Source organism: Haliotis rufescens, unplaced genomic scaffold (assembly GCF_023055435.1).
Source record: "Haliotis rufescens isolate VD_foot unplaced genomic scaffold, xgHalRufe1.0.p SCAF_6, whole genome shotgun sequence".
In the NCBI taxonomy this organism is placed as follows: Eukaryota; Metazoa; Mollusca; class Gastropoda; order Lepetellida; family Haliotidae; genus Haliotis; species Haliotis rufescens.
Genome location: NW_025964334.1, coordinates 56,590,840 through 56,618,145, shown reverse-complemented (window position 1 = coordinate 56,618,145; position 27,306 = coordinate 56,590,840). Strand labels below are relative to the sequence as shown.

Genomic DNA, 27,306 nt, shown 5'->3' with positions numbered 1-27,306 from the left:
ATCAAAATTGCTGTCAACTCGTACGTCTAACATGGGTATTGTAGACAGTCCAACTCTCATCAATATTACTGTCAACTCGTACGTCTAACATGGGTATTGTAGACAGTCCAACTCTCATCAAAACTGCTGTCAACTCGTACGAATAACATGGGTATTGTACGAGTAACATGTTCACAGAGCCCATCCGTCATTAGATTTGATTAAAATGAGAACATACACGTATCCAGATATATTTTATTCAAATAAATTAACTGTTCAATAATAATGCAATGCAGATTAAGATTAGAATGGTGAAGAAGAACATGACCTGTTGGGCAATAGCATACATTACATTTCTATTGCCATGTGGCGACCGTCCTCAGTGCACTTCTAGAACATACATACATATTCGAACAATACTGACATTTTTACCATGGGTAACATAATTCATACAATGTTCTAATGCAGCAAACTAAGATCCGGGTTAGAATAGGTCTTCAGCAACCCATGCTTGTCGTAAGAGGCAACTAACGGGATCGGGTGGTCAGGCTCCGGGACTTGATTGATGCCTGCCATCGTATCTCAGTTCCGTAGATCGATGCTCATGATGTCAACCACTGGATTCTCTGGTCCAGACTCGGTTCTTTCCAGACTGCTTTCATATGACTGGAATATTGTTGACTGCGGTGTTAAATAGTACATAAATAGCTCTAATTCATAATTATATTAAAATACATTTGATTGTATGTAGAGTATCGTGTATTAAACATACATTGCTGACGTGCCCTGTTAATCAACCTTGAATCGTACGGTTATTTGTTATTTGGTATATTGTAATCACAAAGGGGCCTGTCCTGTAGGGCTGACGACCGGGGTGGGGTTCAGGTACATTGAGCATCATCCATCAGACTCCAATGGTCAATACAGATTGCCAGGGTTGCATCTGTAGAGCGTCAACTAAAATAAAAATTCACATCAGTCTAGTTAAATACCGTATCGTGCTCATGTTATCATCCTCTCGTCAGACTAATACTCAGTTATTCAAAGATCCTCGTTTGCTTGTTTGTTTGTGAATGCCGCACTTATTAATATTCCAGCTGTATGACGGCGGTCTGTTAATAATCCTGTCTTGACCAGAAAACCCAGTGATTGGCATCATGAGCATCGATCTACGCAATTGGGATAGGATGACATGCGACCCTGACCACCCGATTCCCTCGTTAGTGGCCTCTTACGACAAGCATCGTAGCCTTTTACCACATGCATGGGTTGCCGAAGATCTATTCTACCCAGGGTTTTCAAGGCTCTCAAAGGTCTCAATGCACGTGTTATAGATGTATAATGAATGGAAAATGGGTTTTTGGTTTTACAACCTAACGCTGTAACCACGCGACTATTTCACCGTTGGTCATCATAGCGAATATTTAACAGGGTATACCCGTATCGTTGTCCTTTTCGCGAACACCTGGTGTCATCAGTATTTGATAGTGATTCATAAACACATCCTGATGATATCGTCGGAATACGATGCATTCTTATAATTTACGGACGCGAAATCCTGTTTTCTATTCTCATAAACATTTAAAATGGACGCAAAAGAAACACTCTGGTGAGTATATCCAGTGAAATGAATATACGTATGCATGTTTGGGAATGAATGCTTCTGTTTCTTAATATGCCTACAATTTAAACATTATTTCTCTCTGAGCATGGACACATCACTGGTGTTAGAGTACTGTCTCCGTCTTGCAGTATGTGCTTCAAGGCATGGCAATACAACAAGATTTACGAATGTAATCATTTGAATTAACATTGCACTATTCAGTATTTGACAATTCTCTTGAGCACCCAATTAAATTCCTATAATTAAAGGCTTGTTTTCCCTTAGACGCCCAAAGTATACAATATGATTATTATTTATACCTGATCAAGTTGACCAACAAAGTTGGTTGTAGTGTTGAAGTTGTCGGAACCGAACGTCAGGCCACATTCCATTATAGTGGACTCCGAGGCTGAAATAACAAAGACGGGCATTGACATGGTCGTCGTCGTGAGATGGTATCGAGGACTACAGGGATGTCGAAATCAACCATGTACATGCGTTACTGTAACATGAGACGATGAACATGCGTTACTGTAATATGACACCATGAGTGAGTGAGTGAGTGAGTATGGTTTTACGCCGCTTTTAGCAATATTCCAGCAATATCACGGCGGGGGACACCAGAAATGGGCTTCACACATTGTACCCATGTCGGGAATCGAACCCGGGTCTTCGGCGTGACGAGCCAACGCTTTAACCACTAGGCTACCCGACCGCCCATGACACCATGAACAAGCGTTACTGTAACAAAACACCATAAACATGCGTTACTGTCACATAAGACGATGAACATGCATTACTGTAATATCCCACCATGAGCATGCGTTACTGTAACATGAGACGATGAACGTGCGTTACTGTAATATCCCACCATGAACATGCGTTACTGTAACATGAGACGATGAACGTGCGTTACTGTAACAAAACACCATGAACATGCGTTATTGTCACATGAGACGATGAACGTGCGTTACTGTAATATCCCACCATGAACATGCGTTACTGTAACATGAGACGATGAACGTGCGTTACTGTAACAAAACACCATGAACATGCGTTATTGTCACATGAGACGATGAACGTGCGTTACTGTAATATCCCACCATGAACATGCGTTATTGTCACATGAGACGATGAACGTGCGTTACTGTAACAAAACACCATGAACATGCGTTATTGTCACATGAGACGATGAACGTGCGTTACTGTAACAAAACACCATGAACATGCGTTATTGTCACATGAGACGATGAACGTGCGTTACTGTAATATCCCACCATGAACATGCGTTACTGTAACATGAGATGATGAACGTGCGTTACTGTAACATGAGACGATGAACGTGCGTTACTGTAACAAAACACCATAAACATGCGTTACTGTAACATGAGACGATGAACGTGCGTTACTGTAACAAAACACCATGAACATGCGTTATTGTCACATGAGACGATGAACGTGCGTTACTGTAATACCCACCATGAACATGCGTTACTGTAACATGAGACGATGAACGTGCGTTACTGTAACATGAGACGATGAACATGCGTTACTGTAACAAAACACCATGAGCATGCGTTATTGTCACATGAGACGATGAACGTGCGTTACTGTAACAAAACACCATGAGCATGCGTTATTGTCACATGAGACGATGAACGTGCGTTACTGTAACAAAACACCATGAGCATGCGTTATTGTCACATGAGACGATGAACGTGCGTTACTGTAACAAAACACCATGAGCATGCGTTATTGTCACATGAGACGATGAACGTGCGTTACTGTAACAAAACACCATGAGCATGCGTTATTGTCACATGAGACGATGAACGTGCGTTACTGTAACAAAACACCATGAGCATGCGTTATTGTCACATGAGACGATGAACGTGCGTTACTGTAACATGACACCATGAACATGCGTTACTGTAACAAGAAAACAAGAACATCCGTTACTGTAACATGACACCATGAACATGCGTTACTACAACATGACACATGTGTTACTGCAACAAGAAAACATGAACATCCGTTACTGTAGCACGACACCATGAAAATGCGTTACTTCAACATGAAATTATGAACATGCGTTTCTGTAACACGACACCATGAACAAGCGTTACTACAACATAACACATGAACAAGCTTTACTGTAATATGAAATAATGAACATGTGTTTCTGCAACAAGAAAACATGAACACCTGTTACTGTAACATGACATCATGAACATGCGTTACTGTAACAAGAAACATGAATATCCGTTACTGCAACAATAGACGATGAACATGCGTTACTGTAACAAGACACCATGAACAAGCGTTACTACAACATGACACATGAACAAGCTTTACTGTAATATGAAATAATGAACATGTATCACTGCAACAAGAAAACATGAACATCTGTTACTGTAGCATGACACCATGAACATGCGTTACTTCAACATGAAATTATGAACATGCGTTACTGTCACATAAGGCAATGAACATGCGTTACTGTAACATGAGGCGATGAACATGCGTTACTGTAACATGAGGCGATGAACATGCGTTACTGTAACATAAGGCGATGAACATGTGTTATTGTAATATCCCACCATGAACATGCGTTACTGTAACATGACACTATGAACATGCGTTTTTGTAAGATGGTGTCACGAACATGCGGAGCAGGCTCTGTTTTATATTTGACACAGGGATAGTGTTGCTGTATCCCTGCTGACCGGCATCATTAGGTTTCCAAGTGACCGGACATTGATACAGCAGGAATGCAGTGCAATAAATACACATAAAGGTACAAACCAAAAACATGAAATATAAACATTGAACATGCCCATGTACATTTTATTCATCCTCAAATCTGACTGGTTACCGATGTCTTTCTGGTGAAAATATTTTCCTTATAAATGCTGGCATATTATTATTGCTTATTCGAAAGTCGCAACTTGGGGCCTGACCATTCATTCCACCATTCATTCACTCAGATAATACATTACTTCGGGATGGTATACTCCAATGATCTTACCGTGAACTTTGGCGGCATATTCGAGGGTATCGCTCTCCACGACAGCTAACATGTCATAACCTCCGTACAACAGGGTGACAGTCTTCCACTGGATACGAGTAAACCCCTGCACAAATTGGAGGTAGTTAAACTTATTACAACTATCTTATCAATAATAATAATAATAATATTAACGATAATCTAGGTCCTCTTGTGAAACATGTGAGGCATGTCAAGACTCATGCCAAAGATGTTGGTCATAATTTCAATATCAATGTTCATTTTGTTGATGGTTCTGTACTGCTGGGCGGTACAGTAATGAGTGTCAAACAAGCGACGTGCCATATCAAATCGGCCCAGACTCTGAACGACCACTGCATCGCAAGTAAGTGCAGTGTATTGAGAGGACCAGCAACCCTGCTGAATCCTTCGCTTAAAATGAAGTCGGCTGGCCTGAAAAGTGAAACAGAAGGCTTTCTGTTTGCTGCTCAGGGCCAGTCACTTCCCACTCGAAACGGTCAATATGTGATTTTGCATCAGAATGTAAATATAAAATGTAGATGCAATTAATTGTCAGTGGATATCCAGCTTTGGCACAAAGCGACATGATGGATTGGCTCGATCAATTTATGACTGTCAATCAATTTTTGACACAGAAGCCAATCCATGGTACGACTCAGAATACGTTGAGGGCGTCATGGACGTTGGGAAAGGCCTGTATTCAGCCTCAGACCAATCCAGGCCATCAAATCTGATCTTGACCTTCTTGATAAATCCAATGAAATCATTATTATCATTTAGTTGTCTGTACCTTTGACACTAATGTGATTGTCATGATTAAGGACAAACATGGCAAATATGCAGACCTCGCTTTCGAAGTGTCTCGATTGCATCCCAAGTACCAAGTTGTCCGACCCCCGATTGTTCTCTGTGCCTTGAGCTTAGGTTCGGTACCTTCCGGACTGTTGTCCGATATTGGGAGAGTACCAGCCCTTTTTTAGTTTTAAGTTGGTTCGCGTTCTGGAAGAGTTCTCATTCGCTGTCTGGGCTGCGTGTAGAGAGGGCAAGCGCCCTGAGCCTAACCAGCCTGACTGTGCCAGGATCACCCAAACCCTTTTTGTTGCATTTTTTTATTTTAATCTGTGCAATATAATAGTAGCGTGATGATGTACGCTTCTTGATGGTGGGCCAAGATACATTGAAACATTCTTTAAGAAGCATAAGCATGATTTAGACATAAATATTCCACCAATGGAGAATTGGTTTATTGTGTAAATTATTAGCCCAGAGGAGTAATGGAAACTGCTTGCGTATTATAAGATCAATGTATGATGGTATCAAATCATATGTGTTTGTGAATAGTTTTAAGGTATTTGATTGTAATGTTGGAGTTAGACAAGGAGAAAATTATCGCCAGTTCTTTTTTCCTTCTATTTGTATGATATAGAATCATATTTACGCAACATGATTGGACAGGGTTGCAGATCGAGTCAACTAAACATGAGTGTTTAGTAGATATTGCTTTAGTTCTATTTGTACTTCTGTATGCCGACGACACAGCTCTTTTGGCCCTAACCCATAAACACCAACAGAAATCAGTGTTTTGAAACTTGTAAATTAGTGAAACTAACTGTAGACACGGATTATTTTCGGTGGTGCTAAATTTGTCAAAAGAAGAAAATTTAGTCTGAAAAATTTTTATTTTGATTTTGTAGATGAATATAAATATCTTGGTATTAATTTCTAAAGCAATAATAAGTTTTCTCTGTCCATCGCAATGTAAAATTGTACCTCATGTGCCGATGCACTCGGCCTGAGAGCAGTAAAGTCCTGATCTGTTCTGTTCTGCTAACATGTTATAATAGGTTCATTAATTTTGTTTCTAGCTCGAGTTGTCCAACTGTTGGCATTACATTTGCAACAAATCATCCGCAATTTTGTATATCGAATTTAATATGTAAGACGCCATTCGCAGGATAATTACAACATTACCCGAATGAAATAGATCAAGGGGGAATAACTCTAAGTTTGTGTACTGTCATCCTTCAATGAACGAGGTGAATAAAGGCATAACTGTTGGGAGTCGGGGAACATTGGGAGTTTATGTACCCTCTATGTTAGTTTGTGCTATGCCGTCGGAAACATATAAAAAACATAGAGAGTACATCCACCCATGTTCCTCTTGAGGCCTGTGGATAACATATGTGACCCACCAAAAGAAAAGGTTCTTATTGGTGCTGGGAAACCATTTTGCTGTTTGACGTCAACTTACTTCAGTGAAGATAGATGTGTGATGTCATGTATCGCTGTAATAAATATGAATTGAAGCTTTGAATTGTATTTTTGTGTTCCGAAGACACTGTAGTTTTAAAATAAAATGAAAAGTCAAAATGTGATTTTTTAGCCATAATGTTCCTTATCTCGTGGTTGGACACATATGATGATCAAGTGATACGAATTATACACCTTATTGTATATGATTGTACATGAATTTATATATTGTATTTACATACCACCATGGACACGGGTAGTTTAACCGTTAAGCCATACCACGACGTCAGCTCAAACATCATGGTATCGTTGTCCACAGCGATGACCAAACTATTGCCCCTTCTACAGTCTCTGGTACTGACGAGCACTCTGCGTCCAGTCCCTTGCGCCGATTCCCTGTACCGGAACCGAATAATAAGAGGACAACGTCCAGAAGCTGTTGGCATGGAGATATTACCCACAAGCTGACTACTTCCGTTGAAGTTTGCAAAGCCGTTGGAAACGTCAACGTTTGACAGTTTCAGCCAGGATTCAAGGGCAGAGGTAAATGAAGGCCCGGTAGTGAAGCTGACGGTATATGACGGTGCACACGCTGTTGAGATGAAACATGTTAATTAATATCGTAAACAAAGTGAACAATTATTGGACGAAACGATGGGATGTCCCATCCACCATGTGTTAGGGGCGGTGGTGTAGCCAAGTGGTTAAAGTGTTCGAGCGTCACTCCGAAGGCCCGGGTTCGATTCCCCATATGGGTACAATATGTGAAGCCCACTTCCGGTGTTCCCGGCCGTGATATTGCTGGAATAATGATAAAACCATACACACTTACTCCCCTTATTTTAAGTTAAGGGTGGTTGAGGGTTGTTTTAACGCTTATCTTAATGCATTTCACTTATGTATCACGGCGTGCCAGCATTAATATGGATTGGAAAGCCAAAACAACACAGGAAAGCCAACCGACGAGCAGGCGTATTGGGCAGACACACATAACAAACAGGGCGAAAAAGCAATTTGACTCTGAGAGCTGCTGATCCTGAGTGAGTGAGTGAGTATGGTTTTACGCCGCTTTTAGCAATATTCCAGCAATATCACGGCGGGGGACACCAGAAAGGGGCTTCACACATTGTACCCATGTCGGGAATCGAACCCGGGTCTTCGGCGTGACGAGCGAACGCTTTAACCACTAGGCTACCCGACCGCCCCCGTCACTTGGAATAGTAGTTCCCTATAGTTAGCAGAGAGTATAGCGTATAGAGTGAGTTGGGTTGCCGTTTGATTTTAGTTTGTTCGTTGTTTAACGCCGCACTCAGCAATATTAAAGCAATATATGACGGCGTTCTGTACATAATCGAACCTGGACCAAGCAAACCAGTGATTGACATCATGCGCATCGATCTATGACATACATCAACCAAGTAAGCGAGCCTGACCGCCCGATCCCGTTTGTCCCCTCTTACGACACGCATTAGCTGCTGAACACCAGTTCTAACCCGGAATCTTCACGGGACTAAAGCAGCTTTGAACAGTATTCCAGTTATAACAAACCTAGAAACATAATCAGGGCGAACCGTATAGGAACTATGATTGCAGGTCCAAAGGGACGCAATTCTGCAAAATGGATTGCGGCGCCTGAAACGACTGGGCCACCAGTATCCCCGATATAGCATCAACACCATCACAATGTGTATACAATAAAACAATCACCGTGATAGTATATGTAACAAAAACATGGTCGTACACGTGTTCATTGCACTGCAGCCGCAGTCGGTGACGTCGAAGAAGGTTCCAGAAGCACATGTCGTTGGTGCCCAGCCCCGCGAGCCGGTAAACATGTTGTATGTCGTCGTGTTGGTGTTCCAGTCAGGACGCTTGTCACAGACATCTGATGAAGGAGACAGAAGGTCAGACATGCGTTCATTATGTGATCGTTAGAGATTTGGCACTCTACTTGTATGGAAAACGGTTCTGGAACACTGTTGACGGTATATATTGCTCCAGGATGCTTTTGAATTAGAATTTCCATGGTCTCTACCTATGAGTGCAAGTTCTGTGCAGTGAGGTGAAATGGGGTTGAAAGTCATTATTAATGAGTGAGTGAGTATGGTTTTACGCCGCTTTTAGCAATATTCCAGCAATATCACGGCGGGAGACACCAGACATGGGCTTCACACATTGTACCCATGTGGGGAATCGAACCCGGGTCTTCGGCGTGACGAGCGAACGCTTTAACCACTAGGCTACCCGACCCCGCCCAAGTTATTATTAAAGTGTGTGTTTGTGCGTGTATGTGAGTATATATGTGTGTGTGTGTGTGTGTGTGTGTGTGTGTGTGTGTGTGTGTGTGTGTGTGTGTGTGTGTGTGTGTGTGTGTGTGTGTGTGTGTGTGTGTGTGTGTGTCTGTGTAAGGAGGTCAAGATTGAGGGACGCCTGCATGTATTGTTATAGATAATGTATGTTTAATGTTTAATTCCCTTTTCCCTTTTGATAAGGCGGTAAGAAAATAAGCACCTTGGCCTTTATTGTATTTAGCTCTGGCAAACACCGCACCTTTCATGATGGTATTATTACTCATGTTAGTTTAAACCCGTAACATCGGATTAAAGCTTGTTAACAAATACACTTAAAAGCCTCAACATGCCGTGTGTGGTTGTTGGTACTATACCAGTCCGGACTAATGCTGAGTTTCTTGGGATTTTCACGTAGACACCAACCCGCAATTTATCATGGTTACCCCGCTCAGACACAGTGTACTGACTTCGAGACGAAGATACCTTGTTTTATTCCCTTTACGCCAAGCGTCAGGCAGGGTACCATCTTTTAACCTCTACTTTTAACGCGCCCGGGGCTCCGCAAGACCAAATTGACGGGCAACGACTTTGACGCTAACGTTGGTTCAAATAACCTCCTTGTGTTGATATGAATACTACATGGGATGGCTGGATGATTACAGCATTCGCTCGTCTAGCCAAAGTCCCGCGTTTGAGTCTTCACATGACCAAAATATGTGCAGCCGGAATGTTGGTGGAATATTGTAACGTAAAATCATTACTCACTGATAAGACAGCAACTACACAAACCTCTGTCCGCACATGCAGTTGGACACACATCCCGGCAGAAGAAGTTTGGTCTGCAGCCTTGACGTTCCACGTAGCTGAAGCCCATAGCACAGCACCTAGGAACTGACACACCCCTCCGGTCACACTCCCAGTACGCTCGGCAGCTACCCAGCAGGTTGAAGTTGGCCGTGCAGTTATCTCGGCATTTATCTGGGGAGTAGCAGATCGTATTGCTGCAGTAAGAAGCTCGCGGTCCCAACTCGGGATGGAATTAACCAACATTCAGCATTTGAGTGAGGACGTATAACAACATGTTTCTAAGGGTCTAATGGACATTCTTAGAATTATTCAAAAAATGGACCGGTAATGATTGTCTGGGAAAGTATCACAGACTCTGTTTTGTCAAAACGTGGAAAGATGGTGTTTCTGTTTGAGAATATAACGACCGTCGTGCGGGGAAGCATCCAATTGTACAGTACTTGCTTGTATGAGGTAACATATTCCACATACAAGGATTTTCAATGTAGGCCATTGAACTGCTTGTCTTTTTTTGGACCATCCTTTTTTTAAATGTGCCAAAGGTACAAAGAGACAAAATACTGATGCTCTTTTCAAACCACTACGTGTTGGTAGCTTTCTTTGGATGTTAAAGTGAATATTTATGGCGCAGCTAAATAAAGGGCAACGTCATTGAATATTCAATTTCAAAATTATTTCCAGAATTCTTATTTTCTGAATTTTGTAGTATTTTTGAAAACGTGAAACAAACCCCAGACTGGCGTCATTTAAATATGCCATGCTTTAAGTCGCTTACCAACCGGGCATGTAACCTTCCAGGCGTCGTCACATTGAAATGTCACCTGGTTCCAGAAAAACCCAAAAGGACACCTCCTGTAGATGGCAACAACTTTGCCATTTGGATTCCTGTAACACTGTACATACTTGTCGCAGTCAGTAGGATGGTACCTGTAGCCAATGCCGTAACGGTAGATGGCTGGTGTGCAGAGATCTAATGGAAAGACAACAATAATGTGAGTGAGTGAGTGAGTTGGGTTCAACGCCTCTGCAGTATTTCAGCTATATCACAGGGTGCCTGCTTGATGCGGAAGGAAGGGCCAGAATGATGCATGTCTTTTACAATTTCTTGAAACCCACGAGCATGGTGCTAATAAACCAAGACTCAGAATGAATCTAGCATTCGGACCAAGATCTCCGGACGCTTGAAGGACTCGTTCAGTGACGGTTGTGCGCCTTAGACGGCTGGGATTGTATCACCTTGACGTTTGTTTGTTTGACGCCGCACGTAATATTCCAGCTATATGGCGGCGGTCTGTAAATAATCGAGCCTGTACCAGACAATCCAGTGATTGACATCATGAACATCGATCCACCCAATGGGGATCGATGACATGCATCAACCAAGTCAGCGAGCTTGACCACCCGATCCCGTTAGTCGCCGGGGTGGAATAGGTCTTCAGCAACCAATGCTTGCCGTAACAGGCGACTATGCTATTCGTAAGAGGCAACTAACGGGATCGGGTGGTCAGTCACACTGACGTGGTCGATACATGTCATCGTATCCCAGTTACGTGGATCGATGCTCATGATATCAATCACTGGATTGTCTGGTCCAGACTCGATTATTTACAGACCGTCGTTATGTACCCGGAATATTGCTGAGTGATGTGTTTAACAACAAACAAACAACAAACACAACATGGAACAGTCTAGTTGCAATACTGCTACGTAAGGCATTAAACAATATGCATACACGACAGCGAAACTGTATACGAAAACTGATTATTGACATTGTGAAGGCCGAATATAATTCTTTACAACTCATATCATGGTCACCGTAAAGAACATATGTACTCACTTAAAAGTGTATGACAACAATATGAACCAACTCACCGATGAGACGATTCTTTTTTATAAAAGGCATGCACGATTGGTGCACAATTGCGTCCAATTATATAATGCACCAATATGATGTTGAATGGATGTGTCAATAATGATTACAATCCACACATAGTTGTTCTATACATTTAACACGACTGCACGTATAATCAGTTAACGATATGCATGGCTGGTTGTATGGTGAAGTCAAAACATCCGACTCCGGCCCCGTATTCTTTTGACATTTAGCATGACACTTCAATTACGTTGCTTTGTTTGTTGTCCTGACGTTTCATTGAGTCCATACTTTGTCATAGTTTGTAAAAATATGATGATTGGTCTTAAACTGTCACATTCAATGAGTTGAATTGCTGAGGTTTAAACATACCAATCCGCTGCACAATTATATCATATTTTATACATGATGTAGTCAGTTTACAAATATGCTAGTGTGGGAATGTCGGAAGATACACATTCACACAAAGTTTGATCCTGACTTTCTATGTACAGTAAACTACGGTTATAACGAACTCAAAGGGACCACTTATTTTAGTTCGTAATAACCGTAGTTCATTATAAGCATTTATACGGGATATATGCAGCAAATGCCCGGGACCAAAATATAATACGTTATATCCGTCCGTTCGTTATAAGCGTGTTCGTTATAAAAGTAGTTTTACAACAGTTATGATTATGATCGCACCTGGACATGCACTAAAGACGCACGTCTTCAGCAACGACTGAATTGTATCTCCAGAACAATCCTGTCCGCCATTGCTGGGAACTGGGTTAGTGCAGGTTCTCGTACGTGTCCTGTTAAGACTGCCTGTGGAGCCACACGTGATGCCACAGGACGGATCCGTCCACTCGCTCCACTGGGTAAATCCTCCATTTATCGGAACTAAAACAAATGTGACATAAGGTATGAAAGTCGCACCCGTTGTACACTTTTTTTTATGGATAACAGCGTCTTTTTTATTCTTTGTAAAGAAAGAATAAACAAGCAGTTAAAGAGTCATGTATTCATGTTCTCCCACCTTCTAAATGTTTATCAAAGACTTCATCCACAACTATGTCACATGATACAACATTTCACAGATTCTGTGTCATCTCTATTTACATCGAATTTCCTGACAGTTTTCCATACTCAGAAACAGTGGCCTGTGAAGATGCCGGGTGAAATAGGTCTTCAGCAACCCAGTCTTGCCTTAAAAGGCGACGATGCTTGTCGTAAGAGGCGACCATCGGAAACGGGTGGTCAGGCTCGCTGACTTGGTTGATGCATGTCATCGCATCCCAATTGTGTGGATTGATGCTCATCGTGTCAATCTCTGGATTGTCTGGTACAGACTCGATTATTTACAGACCACCGTCATACAGCTGAAATATTGCTGAGTGGGGCGTTAAAAAACAAACAAACAAACAAACAAACAAACAAACAAATCGTGAGAAGTAGACTCTTTAAATGATACGTGCACTTACTGCTGAACACTTACCAACACAAGCAGGGAAAGCACAGGTTTTCGGCACAACACCAAGAAAAGGTCCAGTGCAGTTCAGCCCGCCATTGCTTGGAGCAGGATTGTTGCAGCTCCTGGTTCGTCTCCGTTCTACATCGGTTCTTGTTCCACAAGTGATGTTGCAAGATGGATCCGTCCACTCAGTCCACAATGAGAAGCCACCGTTTACTAGGAAACAAACATTATTAAAAAAGAGGTACTGGGACTGAATTGAAAACACGAATCGTATCTCAAGTAAAAACGAAACCTGATGAAGTTGAGTGACTGGCGGTTGAAATTAAAATAAATGCCAGGCTGCCATCAGAACCCACACAATTTAGGACATACAGGCCCTGTCTAAATTCTTCATGCCCTCGTTTACAAAACTGCAGCTTATTATGACAAATAAATTGACACTTAAATTTACTACAGGCCACACAGACCCATACAACTTGAAATCTACAGGCCGACACCAGATCCAGCTGCTACAGGCCTACGGGCAGATGCTTTTTCGAGCACCACTGGATGCAACGTACCTTTCATGCTTACGTTCAGTTGCGTTTCCAAGGGTCAGTAAAATGTCCTGTTATTTTACCAATAAATACAGAAGTCCTACATGTTCAGTAAACGTGTATTGCACCTTATTACATCCACTGTTTCTTTTAGTTAAAGACTGCGAGTGCATGACCGATCCATTTCTATTTTCACGAAATACAAGGTCAGCTACATGTATGAGTATCTATACCTATATTGTACTTGCATGGAGGACCATACCCTCACCTGGACACGCGCCAAAGACGCACGTCTTCAGGAGCAATTCGATTGTGTCTCCTGAGCAATCCTGTCCGCCATTACTGGGAGCTGGGTTGGTGCAGGTTCTAGCACGTGTCCGGTTAAGACTGCCGGCGGTGCCACACGTGATGCCACAGGACGGATTCGTCCACTGACTCCACTGGGTAAATCCTCCATTTATCGGAACTGGAATATTACAACACCCGTCAAGGTTTGCTCCCTTTGTATAACAAATATTAAGGCAACGACACACAGAAAACTATAGAAGATACGAGGGTTAGATTTAAATGTTAAGACAACTACATATAGTGAATCACAGCAGAGAGACATGAGGATGAAATTTAAATGTTTCAACCTGCATCGAAAACACGAATCGCATGTCAAGTAAAAACGAAACCTGATGAAGTTGGGTGACTGGTGGTTGAATTAAAATAAATGCCAGGCAGTCATCAGGACCCGAACAATTTAGAACATACAGGCCCTGTCTAAATTCTTCATGCCCTCGTTTACAAAACTGCAACTTATTATGACAAATAGATTGACACGTATATTTACTACAGGCAAAACAGACCCATACAACTTGAAATCTACAGGCCGACACCAGATCCAGCTGCTACAGGCCTACGGGCAGGTGCTTCTTTCGAGCATCACTGGATGGAACGTACCTTTCATGTTTACGTTCAGTTGCGTGTCCACGCCTCAGATCAATGCCCTGTAATTTTACCAATAAATACAGACGTCCTGGGGGCTGTTTGTACTAGTACGGACTATGCCGCGGTTTAACTTAACATGAATACCCCACTCAGACACAGTATTCTGACTCCGACCCAGTACTTGTTTTAGGCATAGAATGCCGAGCACCAGACAGGGTAACAACAAGTACCGTGTTTTGATTTGACGCGGCCAGGGATCGAACCCCGAACCTTTCGCTCCCTAGCGGACGCTTGACCACGAGACCACGGTAGAGCACGGCAGTGTTGAGGATTGACATTATGCCAGGTATAGATGTATGATATAATGAATGTGACGAGATGAAGACGAGACACGCAGGGATGAGATGAAATGGTGTCGCTGCAGAGAGTCGTGCGCATGTGTGTGTGTGGCTGCTTGTACTGTCCCATTCGTGACCAACTCGTGTTATTCCGGGACAAGCCGAAAAGCGACTCGTGCCCCATTTTTGGCCCCATTCGTGGCCATTTTTGCGACCGGGTTCCGTCTTAGCGCAAACGGGCATACCCAAAACAATTGTCAACTCGTTGCGAAATGGTTCACATATTATTTCCCCATGTGTAATATAGATATCAGATGCAATTTAAAGCACATTGGGACGTGCGGAATAATACAGTATGATCGAACACATTTAACTGTGTCTTGGGTATATTTTAGATGCAAGGCATATGTAAAATCAAAAAATATTTCTGAGGGATTCTTTGACGAAGAACTTAAAATCATATGCCCATTCTGATTGGTTTGTCGTATTTTCGCACATAACATTCATCGATTCGGGGACGAGTCTTCTTCCAGGTTACGGAAAGGGGCGAGTGGTGACGAATGGTACTGGCCCGGACTAATGTCTGTTTTATAGTGCTAGCCCACTTAGATACCATAAGATAACATGAGCACCACATTCAGATACAATATGCTGACTCCGAACCGACCAGTCCTTGCAGTAACAAGGTACATATACTACTCGAAAGAAGTTAAGGACTTTTGAATAATTTCTTTTGAATAATATATCATACGCTATTTGCGGCACAAACACAGATTATACAATATGCCATGTCTCATTCGGCAAATAACGTTGTTCGAGAGTTTTCCTCTTTTTGCCAAGCAGCGAATGGGTACCAGGTAGGACTAGAACGAAACTTGTAGCATGAGACTGAGACTGGTTGTGACCATATTTCTTGATTTTTTTTATATCTTCTTTTATTGACACGTGAATTCGAAACGGTCTGGCGCCGAAAGGACTAGATTGTATACTTCTCAGGAAGTTGAAAATTCAAATTCTAAGTGAATGCACACTGTTTCATTGCCTAGTAGTTCTTGTTCACGGTCTGTGAAGATCCGGTTAGAAAATAATCTCCAGCAAACCATTCTGGTCGAAAGGGCGACTAACGGAATAAGGTGGACAGGTCGCTGACTTGGTTTGATGCATGTCATCGTATCCCAAATGTGCAGATGGATACGCATGATGGCAATCACTGGATTGTCTGTTCCAGACACGAGTATTTACAGACCGACGTCATATATAAGGAATATTGCTGAGTGCGATGTTAAACAGCACAGAATCAAACAATTGGTGTACGCGCTCTGAGCATACATTGTTTGGAATCAGTGCAACGAAATTAGCATAAATTTGCCTAAGCATTTCATCTTATATTTGTTCTCATCGCCGAAGCGCTCCAATGAAGATGAATCTTTTAACTCACCGCTGATGATATTGACAAAGGCCGACGTTTCCTGTCCGCTGACGGAGTATGAATACCGGGCCGCGTCGGACAACTCGGCATTGCTAATGGTCAGACGCTGAAAATGACCATCAACGGTTATCTGCGTACGTCCAGCGCTGGTGAGTGCAACACCATTCTTGGACCATGTGCCGGTACTGATGTTATTCTGCGACAAGTACGCCTGGAGTTGGATTGTGGCCCCGACCGATACTGACGTATTTTGGAGTGTAAGTTGGATGTTTAGTGCTGAAAATAAACAAACCAGTTACACTCAAATAAAAGCGTCAAAACCCTTTCCATATTCTAAAAGTCTCTATATTCTCGACAGTCGATTCCGACTGTATCATGAACATGTGTTGATTAATCACTATGAAATAGTGATAATAGCAGGTGTACGCGAAAAGTGAGCGATCCTGCCCAAACGATGGCACCTGTCACAAACACATGCAAAGGGAAGTCAATTGTTCACCGAAACATATCCCGTCGCTGGTAGTGAAGTTCGTTATATGTGGAATTTTCTTAACTGTAGAAAGGCGTACCATGAAGCCTTGCTAGTCCTAAACACCGCTGTAAATACGTTAAAAAATTCAGAAATCATGAATATTTTGGGAGAATTTTTTGTAGTGAAGACTACAATTTCATATTTGACATATAAACATATTCCAAAATTTTTTCAGAGTTTTGCAAATTTCAAAACGACTCCACTAGCAGCGACCCTGATATGTTTCTGTGAACAATTGACTTGCCTGTGCATGTGTTTTTCGGCTGTATAGTAGTGAAAATACTAACGCGTTGATTTGTCACACGGGCGCAACCACAGTGACATAATTAGTGAGATACTGTTCAAACTTCGACAACTCTATTCAGAGGATTAGAGCATTTAATTAATGTTGCATGTGGTACAAAAGATTGGTGAAATTACACAACACTAAAGTGACTCACTCACTCACGCACTCACGCACTCACTCACCACTCACTCACTCACTCACTCACTCACTCACGCACGCACGCACGCACGCACGCACGCACGCACGCACGCACTCACTCACTCACTCACTCTAAGCAATATCATCCTCTTCACAATATGGCATCGTACATTCATACCTTGCGTGACAACGAGGTCTCCCGATGTCGACTTTCCGCTCACTGTAAACGTATATGTCCCCGCGTCTATGGACTGGATGTTGGATATAAGGAGTTGCTGGAGGGCTCCGACCACAGCAGTGCTGTACCGCCCGGATGTTGCTAGTTGGGTCTGACCTTTTCTCCACACACCGTTGGTGACGCCAGCCGCGTTCAGTCTCACCTGGAACACTACGGACTGGGACATCGGGGCCGTCAAGTTCGGAAGACCCTCAACTATAGATATATCTGCAAAACACAAAACTACGATGAAACATGCACTCTCTGTATGTGTGTGTGCGTGCGTGCGTCTGCGTGCGTGTGTGTTGATGTGACGTGGTGTGGGGCTAGGTGTGTGTGTGTACGTGCGTGAGTGCGTGTGTGCGTGCGTGTTGTTGTGGTATGGTGTGGGGTGAGGGGGAGGGGTGTGTGCGTGCGTGCGTGTGCGTGTATGTGCGTGCGTGCGTGCGTGGTATTGTGTGTTGATGAGATGTGGGGTGAGGTGGGGTGAGGTGGGGACGTGCCTGCGTACGTGTGTGTGTGGATGCGGGTGGGTTGGGGTGCGTGCGTGCGAGCGAGCGAGCCATGTGTTATATTTCTGGCGTTTCACTATGTGTAACTCAACTGATTGAATGAATTGAGATCACGACCGCTCTCACCCCGCAACTATTTAATGAAATAGACTTCTGTTCCACTTGGCACTGATTGTGGTTGTGCACCTGATTTTAATGTGTGCACCTTGATTGAATCTTGTAAATAAAATCACTCTGTCTGTTTATTTACCATGCGTATGAAAGAAGAAAGTATTTGTCAAACAATCTATAAAATGATGTATGTTGCCACTACTACACTTGTAAATTGTTACTGAATTGAACCAAACTTGCGTGGCTGCCAATCGGCCTTAGCGTCTCTTATATTTACCTGACCAGCAAAACGTGTGTACCCCCCCCCCCCCCCCCCCCCCCCGCCCCCCTTCCCACACACCACACACACACCCCATCCCCACACCTCACCCCACATAAAACCAGCAAACACACCTCGAATGACGAGTGTAGCACTTGTGGACAGTCCATGAACTCTGTATTCATATGTACCAGCGTCCGTTGTCTGGACGTCGGAGATGGACAGGGAGTGCGACTGACCACTCGCTGACGCCTGTATTCGGGAATTCAACACTATCAATGCACCATTCTTATACCACGCTCCGAGGCTGACACCGCTGTGAGACAGGTTGGTCTGTAGGGTAACCGTAGCGCCGACATTCACGGTGCTGTCAGATAGCCCGCTTTGGATAGCCAGGTTTTCTGTAATGAACGACCCAACTGCCTTGGTTAGTTCTAACAAGTAGTAATACAACACGACACATTATAGTATTTTCTAATGTTCACGGTCCATGTCCCACTGTAATGAGTTACGTGAACGTCACTTGCAGATATCCCTACACTGGTTGCCACCAACCAACTGTACGGGCACAGTGCCATTTAGTAGTTACCCCATTTCAGGTGAGGTGAGGTGAGGTGAAATTGTGTTTAACGTGTCGTCCAAGATTATTGCACTTATAGTGAGTGAGTTTGGTTTTACGCCGCTATTAGCAATATTCCAGCAATATCACGGCGGGGGACACCAGAAATGGGCTTCACACATTGTACCCATGTCGGGAATCGAACCAGGGTCTTCGGCGTGATGAGCGAACGCTTTAACCACTAGGCTACCCGACTGCCCCATTTCACTTATAGAGCGACATGCATGCACATGTGTGTGTGTTTGTGGCTGACTTGTACTACTCCGGACTGATTCCGATTTATAGTGTTTGCCCAGTGAGATATTACGCTGGAGCACCAGACAGGGTAACAACAAGTAGCTCTTTTAACGTCTCTTAGTAAGACGCGGCCGGGGATCGAACCCCGGACCTTTCGCTCTCAGGGTGGAGGCTCTACCACCAGATCACAGAGGCGGCCCCACCCCTTTTTTTTACTGTGCAAACCGTATTCCAAATAAATGAACCATAGATAGAGCAAAACTCCTTTAATCCGAGTAAAAGTAGCCAGACAAAAAATTAACGAATCATACGTGTGAAGTAATGACTATTGGTTTGAACACACACACACGCACGCACGCACGCATGCATGCACTCACGCACGCACGCACATGCCAACATACACACGCATATACATACATACATATAGTCTACATTCTTTTGAATACCTGCGATGCTTAGCTGCGCTGTCGTCGTTCTGCCGCCCAGTGTGTAGCTGTAGGTGCCGGCGTCAGAAGCTTGGCTGTTGGTGATGAAAAGTTGTCGGAAATCGCCAGAGACAATGATGTTAATTTTACCGGCCACACTGGTCAACTGGACGCCATCTTTATTCCATGTGCCGACCCCGCTAACGGAGGGGAGCACAACAGCCTGGAAGTATGCAGTTGCACCCCCGGTCACGACCGTGCTCTGAATCTCCGTCTGAAACACTGGACAACAGTCAGCCTTTAAATCCCATGTGCAATGTTATACGGCTAGGCACCGGCCACGTACCATAATGGCAGAGTGGTGGTGGGTGGTGGGTATTGTCTCGTCTCGTAATATAATCTTTCACCCTTTAACTATAATAAAAAGCACACATTTGTTGTGTAAATTGATGAGTCAATCTGTCTGGTGTATTATTAATATTATTCATTTGGAAACCAGAGTTTCAAGTTATTTTTCAGTGTTAAGATTAAGTATAACGGGAATCTCCCCGAATATTTAAGGATCTGCCTGGTAAATCACGGCATGTCAGCAAGGAGAAAAACCCAAGGTCACTCTGCATTGGTCGTAGACATTTACCACATTGGTGAAGCCAAAACAGAAAATAGTGTGTAGGATTTCGGCATTCCTCGAAACGTGAGGTCAGCAGTGGAAAGATTAAGGCGACAGGGGTGGACAAGTCATGGCGTCAAGAGATGGAGAAATCGTTGCGACAGTGGTGGACAAGGCGTGGCGAGGGGTGGACAAGGCGTTGCGACAGGGTCAACAAATAGTTGCGACAGGGGTTTACAAATAGTGGCGACAAAGGTTTACAAATAGTGGCGACAGGGGTTTACAAATAGTGGCGACAGGGGTTTACAAATAGTGGCGACAGAGGTTTACAAATAGTGGCGACAGGGGCTTACAAATAGTGGCGACAGAGGTTTACAAATAGTGGCGACAGGGGACAACAAATAGTGGCGACAGGGGTTTACACATAGTGGCGACAGGGGTTTACAAATAGTGGCGACAGGGGTTTACACATAGTGGCGACAGGGGCTTACAAATAGTGGCGAAAGAGGTTTACAAGTAGTGGCGACAGGGGTTTACAAATAGTGGCGACAGGGGTTTACACATAGTGGCGACAGGGGCTTACAAATAGTGGCGACAGGGGTTTACAAATAGTGGCGACAGGGGTTTACAAGTAGTGGCGACAGGGGTTTACAAATAGTGGCGACAGGGGACAACAACTAGTCGACACAGTTGTGAACAGATTGTGACGACAGGGGTTTAAAAATAGTGGCGACAAGGATGAACAAATAGTCGCGATCGTATAATCGTGACAAGATCTGCGGATCGTGAGTTCCAAGATCCTATTTATCCTGATGATCATCGCACTAGACCTCCCAGTAACAACATGTCAAACAGCGACGTCCTGCAGTATTAATCTGCCACTCCGTGCTATACCAAAAACGATATAAAAATGGTTAATTTAAATAATTAACAGCACCCCAGGTCTTGGTGGCGAGGTGACATGCGTGACCACCGTTTTACGTGCTACCTACCTTGCTGTTGCAGTGACAAATCTGTATGAAGTATCAGCACACACAGCAAGGGCAATATCCCCCGTAGTACCATTGTCGAGGGAACCTGAGACCTGAAACAGCAAGGACCCAGGTTAACGTTGGCCTTCAGCTACAAACGCTTGTCCTAATAGGTGACAAACGGGACCGGGTGATCAGGCTTGCTGACTTGGTTGAAGCATGTCATCGTATCCCAGCTGCGTAGATGGAAGCCCATGTTTTCAATGTTTGTTGTTATATTCGTCATATAGATTACATTTTGTTGAGTGCGGCGTTAAACAACAAACACACAAATAAAATGTAGGCAGTATATGGCCTAATGTTCAACTACATGTATATATATCGGGCTGTGTATTCGGACTTTTTACATGGAGAATGTACCGACATTTGTTCACAAACTTCATATAATGGATAAAACATATTCTAAATTAAATTGTGTTCTTTCTGGAGTAGGATGACGTGCCGGTTTGGGTATAATGCGGCAAATAAAAGTTGTAACTATGATTGTGGGTTCGAATCCCGGTTCGCCCCCATCATGTTTCTAGGTGTGTCAGCACCATACCCGTGCTCGTGGGTTTCACCGAAGTGGTAAACGTCTGATCTGTAGCCAGTGACCCCCCTACTACTTTTGTAAGGGAACAATATATAGCTTCAGGCTATCTGGTACGCTAGTCTCAAAGAGCCTGTCATTTCGTGCCATTAGTATAAAGTACTCAAATATGTAAAGCACTGAAAGACCATGGGACAGCAAATAAAATATTTGGATGCGATTGACTTAAATGTTTCTATATAAAGACTTCTTTTCTGCGTTCATCTAACAATAACGTGTTCAAGGTTAATACCTTTAGTGAGTGAGTGAGTGAGTGAGTTTGGTTTTACGCCGCTTTTAGCAATATTCCAGCAATATCACGGCGGGGGACACCAGAAATGGGCTTCACACATTGTACCCATGTCGGGATTCGAACCCGGGTCTTCGGTGTGACGAGCGAACGCTTTAACCACTAGGCTACCCGACCGCCCTAATACCTTTAGAGTCATACACAAATGATGCAAGATCACAATACAGACGAAAGGTTTATGGATACAAACGTCATCATTATGCTGTTATAGCGAGGGATCGGTGTAGATCCTTATGCCTTTGTCCCGTTGGACGGTCTTGATCTGTTCCGAAACGTCGCTATTACTATATAATAACGAAGTCGTTATCGATAAACTTTTAGTCTATCTTGTCATCCGACAGTTTCTTAGAAATGCCTATCAAACGATGCAAGATGTGTATGAGTCAGCGAAAATACCAGAATAATTATAACTCATCAGTCTGTGTCAGTCAGTGCATGATGTGGTGTTTAATGCCACTTCATCAGTAATGGGATGTCAATCAGGTCAATGAAATAACAAAATGACGAACGCATGAAAGGAATATTATATTTTGCTTGCAAACACACAGATATATATTCATGTACTAATGTCGATATAATTTTGGAAAAATGACAGATGGATAATGTTATAATAACATATTGACCTAGATCATCATGATATACTTTCCGTTTATTGACCGAATATCAGACCATTATGAATCCGCTTCTTTTCAAAACACAAGATCACAACGTTTTGGAATGTTTTATCCGTGGACAATAAACAATGAACATTAATTGTGGCCTAGTGTCTGACAACGGTTTTTTTGTCACCTAGATTAAATCTCCGGCTTTAATGGAATAAGGATTATGGATCATTCTAAACAGTTTACAGACAGGTATTTTTTTGTAGACATTAATTAGGATGACAAATGTTGTAACATTTTGATATTGAATAATACTTATATGATGGTCAGGATTACGGAATCAAACCGTACTGGGTGCCGTTATACAAAACAGCCTTAGCTTCACGACCGTCTTAGCCGATGTTAAGGTATGGGAGTAAGGATCACCGTAGTGCTAAGATCGCTTTGTACAACGGCACCCTGATCGACCTGAAACAAATGTCCACCTGGCATGGTTGAATATAAGACAATGAAGACAATTCTTCAGAAGTGTTGCAGATTCATTTACTGATCATCTGTTACTTCTGCTCTTTCAGAGGCTCTTCAGGCCCTTTGTGACGCCATGACTTTACAATAAAATCAAGGAAGGTAATTTAAATGTTGAGTGTAAGGCATCACTATCTACATTACCTGACTTGGTACTATTGTGACGTAATGGGATTGTCATTATTTACATGGCGGAAAGTACGAGTTGATCAGTCAACAATCAACAAACACATCTGAAGACCTTTATATATGGTAATGTGATGTTATTAATATAAGATATGTAAATCAAATAGTTCTTGTGCCATTTGAATAAAGGGGTGGAATCCGAGGTACTGTTATAGTACAAACCATTCCAATGCCTTTATTTCAAACGTCATTTATGCAAAATACCTTATTCTTTCAACATGTTTACAAAAAACACGTTTGTCCCATTTGTGTACAGCACACTCCTGTCTTTATGTCTTCAACCATGTGTTTTTGTCTTTTTATCACCCTGAGCTACCAACCGAGGGCAAATCGTATGCACTTGGAGAGAACTAGAGCAACACATAAAGTGAGTACATTGGTCGAATATCGCTTTTAACAGTATTTCAGCTTGTGTTGGGGTGAGAGCTCGAAGTGATAATGGTATTTGACGGCGAACTATTGGATCATCAACTGGATGAGCAAGTGGGTCAACAACTGGATGAACTACTTGAACAACTGGACGGCAACTGGATGCCACCTGATGCCAAATGGATGCCAAATGGATGGCAACTGGTTGAATACTTGATAAGCTGTCACCTGCACTAAATATGTCACTGAGAGAGTCAAGAAGACTATGAAATCCATAATTCTATCCTCGGTTTGTTTCCTAATTGTACAAATCTTGTAGTGAAATCTGTTTCACAAAAATAGTTTTTGTTTTTGCTCAGATATTGACATAATTACTAAATGCTGTAAACACTGTTTGACGTTTTTCACTATTTTCCAACACAGAGGTTTTGTGCGCGTTCTATCGGTTTGCAACAAGTATGATATGCATCGACGTCATTCTATAGAAGCTAAATAATTTCTCTTGTCCAAGGACCAGTCAATGCTGTCAAAAACATTCTCAGCAAAAAAGGTACACTTGGCCCGAGCAAAGACTGTGCTGTCTGAATTGGAGTTCATTCAGTTGGGGCGATTAAATACTATTATATTAATAATGGATCGAGAGGAGTCCCTTACGAAATACGACTATGGCCTACAAAGACCATAAAGTCGCGTCGTCTTCAGCGATATAATAAATTAGTGGTTCTATAGTTCAAAGGTTTTAACTGTATAGGCATTTTTTGTATTAGCTGCGCTGAAAATGGTTGACTTTCTTATAATTACAGTAGTATATCCTCACTTTGTATCACTGGTAAGTTTTATATACTTGTTCAAATAATATACTTACTCTGTGGACAACCATGTTGGATGAAAAATAGTTTAGTCGACCGAAGAAATCTATGAACGATTTTAAGGACAAACGACCGAACGGTGAATCGTCTTCCGCAAATCAAAGGTAAACACATATGGAGGTAAAAAGTCTTGTATTATAAAGATGACGATTTCATTGTTTTAATCAATCCAATATAAAAAAAAGTAGGTTTCCGGATAAGAAAATAATGTCATTTTATGCTGATTGTACGAACTAAGTTGAACTGGACTGGAAGCAATTAAATGTACTAGAGCCATCGATATACAGTGAGTGAGTTGGGTTTAACGCCGCTTGTAACAGTATTCCAGTTATATCACGGCGTGTTAGCTTAATGTGGGAGGAAAGCCGAAGTGATGCAGGTCTCAATTACTCTTACCTTAATACAAGGAAAAGATGAAAGTTTGGCTGGAGAACGTCCGCAGTCACCGGGATCGTCACCAACAGTAATTCGCTGACTGAACTGAAGCAATTTTATGTTTCTCTGAGCTAATTACATACGTCGATAGATGACACAGTAGACAGCACATGAGTAAAAGTAGTACTGAGATCCCAAGCTAGCTCAGATGTGAATCAGTGCTCTGGGCGTGACTGGTGATATGAATTCGTTTGTACACTGCATACGATCCTCTAATTGGTTGCATGTGGTCAAGCGCAGGGCATTCAAGATATAACTTAACAACGCTGGGGTGGATAAAAATTGCCACTTGATCATGGAGCGACAGCAGCCGCACACTGGAACACTGGCCGTAAAATACGTTTGTTTCACTCGATATATGTCGGACCAAGTATTGAGTGGGTACCCGGGAGGATATGAATGTTGACCTTGTAGCATCGAAAAGGAATCGTTTGATGTGTATAAAGAGAATTCATCACTCGTGTTTTTTAACATGATATATCAACCTCGTCCCGTTAATCGGTATTTGCCGAGCCTTTGGCGAGGCAAATACCGATTAACGGGACGAGGTTGATATTTCCCATATTAAAAAACACGAGTGATGAATTCTCTTTATCATTTTTGCTTCCCTATTAAGGAATAATTGCATTAACAATAACATCAGCAACTTCGTCGAAATCGTACGTATAGATCGTGCGTTGTGATACATGTTTTCCATAGCCGTGTAAACCAAAATAAACAACCACTTAACTCCTTTATGGCATATTCCTTCGCTGAGAAAAAAAAGTACCATCAACCTGTAACCTGTAATATCCATTTGTCGACACGGATATCACTGTAGCACTTCCCCTTTGATCTATTAAAACATTGTCTCTAACATCAAAGGTATCCATGTTGTTTGTAAACACCTACTCACGTGCACCGGCGAAAAAAGTCCCACTTCCGGTTATCTAACTTGCATATCTAATTTGCATACTTATGTCATTGGGGAATGACATACATGTTTTTATTTCATAAGCTTATGTCATGGATAAATGCTGTAGTTAAATGATAAATCTAGGTATTGTGAATGTATTCGGCGTCAACCTGTTTGCCAAGGTAATAATACACTCTTCAAAAAAGGAAACGCACAGGTAGAATTTTAGTAAATTTATTGTTCCTGATAAAGTCGATATGTATAATTTAATATCATAGATACAAATATGAAATTTTTGAGCTCGATAGTCACATGTTGTCGTTGTACAAAGGCATTGAAAACTGTTCATTTTCATGTCACATAAGGACACAAGGTTGCGCCGAACTCAGTATCTCGTCTGACCGACCCGGGCAGCAATCACGGTTATGCATCTCCTCGGAACTTACTGGATAAGTGCACGAATTCTGTCCTGCGGAATTCTGCGCCATTCTGCTTGTAACGCTTTGGCCAGTTGTGGGAGTGTCTGCGGCTTGTTCTGACGTTGATGTACACGTCGATCGAGTTCATCCCAGAGGTGTTCGATTGGGTTGAGATCTGGAGATCTCGACGACCAGGGCAAGGCGTTGATGTTGGCATTATGAAGGTAGTCTATCGTGACACGAGTTGTGTGCGGTGGAGCGTTGTCCTGTTGAAACAGCTCCCTCTGGCGGTCAATGATTGGAAGAAGGTGATGTTGAAGAATTTGATTCTTGAGCGATTCGCTGTCAAATTTCCCGGAACCACAACCAAGTCAGATCTCGTGGTGTAGGATATGCCCCCCACACCATGACACTACTGCAACCGAAATTGTCGACTTCACAATGCGGGGCAAAACGCTCATTTCCACGACGAAATTCATCGCTAAACCACACTCGTCTCCAGTTTCCAAGGCTGTAAGGTATGGCGTCGCTGTCGATTGATCTGTTGCAAAACAGGGAACAACTGGTCCTCTAGGTCGGATTCCAGCCTCGGGAAGATGGTTCCTGACAGTCTGGTCCGATATCT

General features: G+C 42.7%; 1 protein-coding gene across 3 annotated transcripts; it reads right to left on the bottom strand.

Annotated features, from left to right (window-relative positions):
• Positions 1 to 220: 220 nt before the first annotated feature.
• LOC124146892 (hemicentin-1-like) lies at positions 221 to 25,473 on the bottom strand. Of its 3 annotated transcripts, XM_046517430.2 has the most exons (16): positions 25,329 to 25,473; positions 21,465 to 21,556; positions 19,884 to 20,144; positions 18,716 to 18,982; positions 17,661 to 17,927; positions 16,536 to 16,802; positions 14,095 to 14,292; positions 13,312 to 13,503; positions 12,519 to 12,716; positions 10,734 to 10,928; positions 9,941 to 10,129; positions 8,602 to 8,745; positions 7,103 to 7,452; positions 4,611 to 4,716; positions 1,903 to 1,991; positions 221 to 936 (listed from the first exon to the last, which is right to left on the bottom strand). In XM_046517430.2, exons 2-16 carry the CDS (start codon positions 21,535 to 21,537, stop codon positions 898 to 900), a joined length of 2,835 nt encoding a protein of 944 aa, XP_046373386.2. In that variant the 5' UTR covers positions 21,538 to 21,556; positions 25,329 to 25,473; the 3' UTR covers positions 221 to 897. The 3 variants fall into 3 exon arrangements, with proteins under 3 accessions (XP_046373386.2, XP_046373387.2, XP_046373388.2); XM_046517431.2 differs by lacking the exon at positions 14,095 to 14,292; XM_046517432.2 differs by lacking the exon at positions 18,716 to 18,982.
• Positions 25,474 to 27,306: the final 1,833 nt, after the last annotated feature.

Excerpts from the sequence above, each read along its gene's own strand:
- LOC124146892 (XM_046517430.2), bottom strand. The coding sequence starts at position 21,537 with ATGGTACTACGGGGGATATTGCCCTTGCTGTGTGTGCTGATACTTCAT. Across the intron at positions 10,130-10,733 it reads GAAGGTTACATGCCCGGTTG|ATAAATGCCGAGATAACTGC; the intron begins GTAAGCGACTTA and ends GCTACTCCCCAG. Across the intron at positions 937-1,902 it reads TTGTTGGTCAACTTGATCAG|TTGACGCTCTACAGATGCAA; the intron begins GTATAAATAATA and ends TTTTTATTTTAG.